We start from the raw sequence: 5096 nt of genomic DNA, 5'->3' as shown, positions 1-5096 counted from the left end.
GGCTCGTCGGCCACCGCCAGCTGCGTGTGGTGCGGCCTCTCCGGGTGGTAGAACTTGCACTTGATGCCGTAGGTGCATTTCTTGCCTGGAAGGGGCAGCGGGGAGAGAGGGCGCGGGGTGAGACCTCGGGCGGGCGGAGAGGCTGTGTGCCGGGTGCGGCGGGCAGTGCCTGCCCCTGGGCTTTCTCCTGGGATGTTGTTAGCTCGTCGGCCACCGCCAGCTGCGTGTGGTGCGGCCTCTCCGGGTGGTAGAACTTGCACTTGATGCCGTAGGTGCATTTCTTGCCTGGAAGGGGCAGCGGGGAGAGAGGGCGCGGGGTGAGACCTCGGGCGGGCGGAGAGGCTGTGTGCCGGGTGCGGCGGGCAGTGCCTGCCCCTGGGCTTTCTCCTGGGATGTTGTTAACGGAAAGCGCCCAGGATGCAGAGTTAGCTGGATGGGGCAGGACGAGGTGGGGTGGAGTGGCCCGGGGCGCAGGAGGGATGCGCGGGGCGCAGCACCCGCCTCCCTGGGGTAGAGGCCCTGGGCACAATAACCCCGGTGTCAGCCAGGAGGGTGTCCGCCTGGGAGCTCCCTTTGGCCAGGGAGTGGGACCAAATCTCTCCACCCCTGGACCTCAGTCTCCATTTTCTCAGGAACCCTGTGGATAGGGGGTCTCGGGAGTGGGTGGACAGTGGGTACTTGTGGCATAGGATGCACCTCCAGGGCTGCCTCAGTTTCCTCCTCTTGCCCACATTCCTTGTTAACCATTGCCCTCTCTCTACATACTGTCCTAACAGGTGATCAAATAATTTATCATCACAACCTGGGCACCTTTGAGGGTGAAAGGGAGCAGAATGCATCAACCTGCCTGTGTTTCACCTTCATTCTAACATGAAATGACTCTCCCTGTCACCTAAGGCTTTTTGAACGTCCATGTGCGTGCAAACCAAGGCCTGAGGACATGGGATAACTTTCCAAGCAAGTCAGTGAACTCTGCCTAGGAGGCTGGCGCCCTGGAGGGCTCCGGATAAAACCCCTAACTTTTTTAAAATCTTGTTTAATTTTTTAAATTGATTTTTAGAGAGAGGAGGGGAGAAGGAGAAGGGAGAGATATAGAATCATCCACGAGAGAGGAACATCAATTGTCTGCCTCCTGCACACGCTGTACTGGGGATCAAGCCGCATGTGCCCTGATGGGGAATTGAACCAGTGAGCTCATGGTGCGTGGGTTGAAGCTCAACCACTGAGCCAGAATCCCTACCTCTTAATGACAGCATTGACTAATGGCCATAGGGCCCAGGGGTGGGGGATGACGGGAAGGAGGGGACAGGTGCCAGGTGAAGGGACCGATAAAGGGGAGCCTGGGGGACACAAAGTCTCCCTGCTTCTGGGATCAGCTTTGTCCTAGGTGTGACCCCTGCATCCACCCCCCAAAACACTCCCATGCAACAGGCAGCCCAGGTGTCAGTTCATTCCTACAATAACCCGTCAGGACACTGCCATCGAGACACAAGGCCCGGCACTGGGCCCGGGGGGGGGGGGGGGGGGTGTCACCCACCATATGGGCAGTGCTGCCAGGAGGGCTCCGGGGGCTTTGGCTTCCTGCTCAGGAAGTTGCTCAGGGTGGGTCCCCGGCGGCCCAGGGGGTCGTCAGGAGGCATGAACCTGGAAAGCAAGCACAGAGGAGCCACTGCAAGATCAACAGGGACTCAACAATACCACCTGCATGGCGAGCGTCCAGCAGGAGGGTGGCAGCCCCTGGCATGGCCTGGGCCAGGCTCACCAGCCAGCACTCTTCCCGCACCCGCAGGTGGCACAGGGTGTGGAAGCAGCACAGCCCGTTCTCTCCCTGCGCGCGTGCAGAGCACAGCTCGGATCCCTGGAGAGCAGCCCCTGGGCCGCCTCCAAGAGTCTCTCCTGCTGAGGTTCATGCCAGCGGGACCAGAACCACCTAGCAACTCCTGTCCAAATGCAGGTCCCTGGCTTCCTACCAGACGCACTCAATCCGAATCTCAAGTTGCTTGGGAACCTGCATTTTAACAAGGCCCCGGGTGATTTTTACCCACTCAAATTGAAGCATAATTGCTCTTGCGACCCCCTCCAACCCTACTCTGAAAGGGGCTCTGAGCTGCCTTCCCCTGCCCTCAACAGAGAAAGTTAGAGACCTCCATGGAGCTACAAACAGCCCTGGTCCTCTGAGTCCTTGAGGCTCAGATCCCATTGCTGCAGCTCCCCCCACAGCCTGGCATTAACGTGAACAGCGAGCTTGGAACACCCGTAGGCGAGTCAGCAAAGCTGCGGATCCCAGGTGCGGCCTGCACACTCCGCCTCTGCAGATCCAACCCTCGCTGCCAAGCCCGGCTTCTGGGTGGGTTTGGTCTCAGCTCCCGGGTCTGCCTGACCCAGGCCATGTTCTCTGCCCCACCCTGCCCCGCACCTGCCCCTTCCCTCCCCCTGGCATTAAGTCTAACAAGGAAGGGAATGCAACCTCAGGGTGCTAACAGCTCAAAGGGGAAAACAACATTCCTGAGAAGGAAAGCTCCCCTGGTTTAGCGCCATCCAGTGTTTTATATGAATACTTCTGTTCCCAGGAGACACTTCCAAGTCACAGACGGCTCCGCTGGAGGGGCTGTGGGTTCTAAACAGAGGGCCTGTATTTACACGTTTGTGTCCCCTAAGAGGCAAGGGTCATGCTGAGGTCCCATCCTGCAGACCACGTCCACCAGGCCGGCCTGGAGCTGGGCGATCCCTGGGCAGCGTCCGCAGCTCAGATCCCAGCCACACAGCCGGCTTCTCAGAGCTGGGCCCTGACCAAGAATCCAGGGAGCGGCCCACTGCGGTTATTAAAAGTTCCCAAAGGCTTCACCTCCTGCTCTCTCCCGGCCTCGCAGCTGCTAGCTGGGCCAAGAGGGCCCTACGGACGTGCCCAGGGCACTGGGGTGGGCATCCTCGCCCACAGGCAGCGGGCAGGCCCTGCCTCTGGCAGCCAGGCAGCCTTCTGGCAGGCCCTTAGCAGAGGCCCGTGTGTCAAAAAAAACTTGGCCTGGGCCCCAGGCTGTCACCAGGCCAGAGGCAGCCATGATCCGTCAGACCTCAGGGAGGATTTTCTGGAACCCACAGTGCCCAGACTTGCCAGATTCCTCCAGGCCTGGGCCGGAGAGAGGAGCCGCTGGCCTTGCGTATGTGGAAGTGACCAGGGGGGCTACTGCAGGGAGCTGCTGCCAGCATCTGCCCTGGGGCTCAGGAGGGTCCTCCACCTCTGTGCCAGGTTGTAGTGGGGGCAACAGCGTCCCCTGGCGGCACTGTGTCCTGGCCTGTCCTGAGAATGACGGTACAACTCTCTTCCGTCCTCACAACCATCTCAGATATAAATCTGATTAATCCAAGTACATTAATTCGAGGTAAAGAACGTTCAGCTGAATGAAACTGAGTGATTTCCCCAGGACACACGCTCTGTAAATCGCACAGTTTCAGTTTAAAACCTCGCCTCCTGGGACCCTTCAGTCCACAGGCCAATTCCGGTCAAGGGCACATGTCTGGGTTGCAGGCTCAATCCCGGCACTGGGGACGTGCAGGAGGCAGCCAATCAATGATTCTCTCCCATCATTGATGTGTCTGTCTCTCTCTCCCTTCCCCTTCCTCTCTGAAATCAATAAAAATATATTTAAAATATATATCTCCTGCCTCCCAAAGTCAGACCTTCCCACCACACCATACTACCTCCCCGGCTTCAGGGTCAGGCACTGCTCTGCCATGTGCAAGTGGCCCGGCCAGCTACATGTTGCCTCCTCTCTCCCCATTCTCCCTTCCCAGACTGCAGCCACTCCCTCACTCCTCTACAGCGAGCTACATAAGATGCAGCGCCTGCCTTCACAGAGCTAGGGGCTTGTCTCAACTCCTAAAAGCCAGCTGGAGAGCCCAGAATGAGGCCTGATCTCTCATTGCCTGGAACAGAAACTGAAGGGGGAGTGAAGTCCCGGCCGGCGGTGCCCTCCCCACACTGCCTTGCCCTATGCTAGCCTCACACCCACACCCACCGTGCCAGGCGCCTCGCCGTGCCCTCGGCATGCCTGAGCACATTGGCTGAGGGCCAGCCATCGCTTCCTCCCCAGCTAAGCTCAGTCTGGGGGCCCTCGCTAACCAGCACCTGCTCATGGGTCTGCGCCTTGTGACCCTCGTGTAGCTGGTTAGTCTAAGATGGACCTGACCCAGAGGAACCAACCTAAGGGATAGACGAACCAAGCAGATTTCTTGAAAATTTCTACCAAGAGGCATTGAGACCGAGTCAGTTCCAAGATGGTGAAAGATGCTGCCCACTCCCCCATGTGATTCAAAAGAACAACAACGAAAAGGTGAAAACAGTGAAAGGAAGTAGAACAAAGTCCAGATCTCCCCGCCCCCTCCCCCATGACTGTTTTAGGGCTCTCATTAAAAGTGTTACATTCTTTAAAGAGAAAAACACAACTGTATGGTGCCCCAAGCCCATGCTTGGCCCACCTGCTGGATGGCTCTCTGCCGGGTCTGCTAGTGTTGGACACGGGAACAGAAAGGTCATGGACAAGGTCATGGACAGCAGGGCCAAAGCAGCCCTGTTGGAGAAAGCGGGTCACACGAGAGAGGAGTCCCCGAAGCACAGAGAGACCATGCCGCTGTGGGCGCAGAGAGGGTGCCTCGGATCGGCTGTCTCCAGGCCTGGTGTCCTGGGACCTCAAACTCCGCGGGGCCTAGGCTAGTGGGAGTGGTTTTCTTCCCGTCACCCCAACCCACCCGTGCCAGGCCCCCCTCCGCCACCACATACCTGTCGTTGACAAAGGAGAACATGAGCAGCCTCTGCTCAATGAACCACTTCCACTCGGGGTTCTCGCTCTGCAGGTCACGGTAGTTGTCATTGGAGACGATGACGCCGTCCCGCTCGTAGGCCACCTTCACGATGTAGCGGTCGTCGTAGCAGACCACGCGCTTGCCATTCACCTTGCGCGACGGGGTGTACACGAGCACCGCCTGGCGCTCCAGCTCCTCCAGCACATGCTGCTCTGGGGGCCACAGGGATGGGGGACGGCATGTGGCGGCTTTCTCAGAATGACTCCCTCCCCCCTAAGATCATCCTGAGATCACGG

At 58.7% G+C, this 5096-nt stretch overlaps 1 protein-coding gene across 1 annotated transcript in view; it reads right to left on the bottom strand.

Moving 5' to 3' along the window:
* Positions 1 to 175: 175 nt before the first annotated feature.
* The window catches only part of ZC3H12D (zinc finger CCCH-type containing 12D), a gene marked incomplete at its 3' end in the record, with an annotated part of 24679 nt that continues 19758 nt past the window's right edge, over positions 176 to 5096 (bottom strand). The window contains 3 exon segments of the mRNA XM_015559518.1: positions 176 to 285; positions 1538 to 1644; positions 4778 to 5012. Coding sequence (XP_015415004.1) covers positions 176 to 285; positions 1538 to 1644; positions 4778 to 5012 — 452 coding nt within the window.

The sequence above is a fragment of the Myotis davidii genome, unplaced genomic scaffold, assembly GCF_000327345.1.
Source record: "Myotis davidii unplaced genomic scaffold, ASM32734v1 scaffold1534, whole genome shotgun sequence".
NCBI classification, from domain to species: Eukaryota; Metazoa; Chordata; class Mammalia; order Chiroptera; family Vespertilionidae; genus Myotis; species Myotis davidii.
The sequence above is the reverse complement of the archived record's forward strand: the minus strand, read 5'-3'. Positions and strand labels throughout refer to the sequence as shown.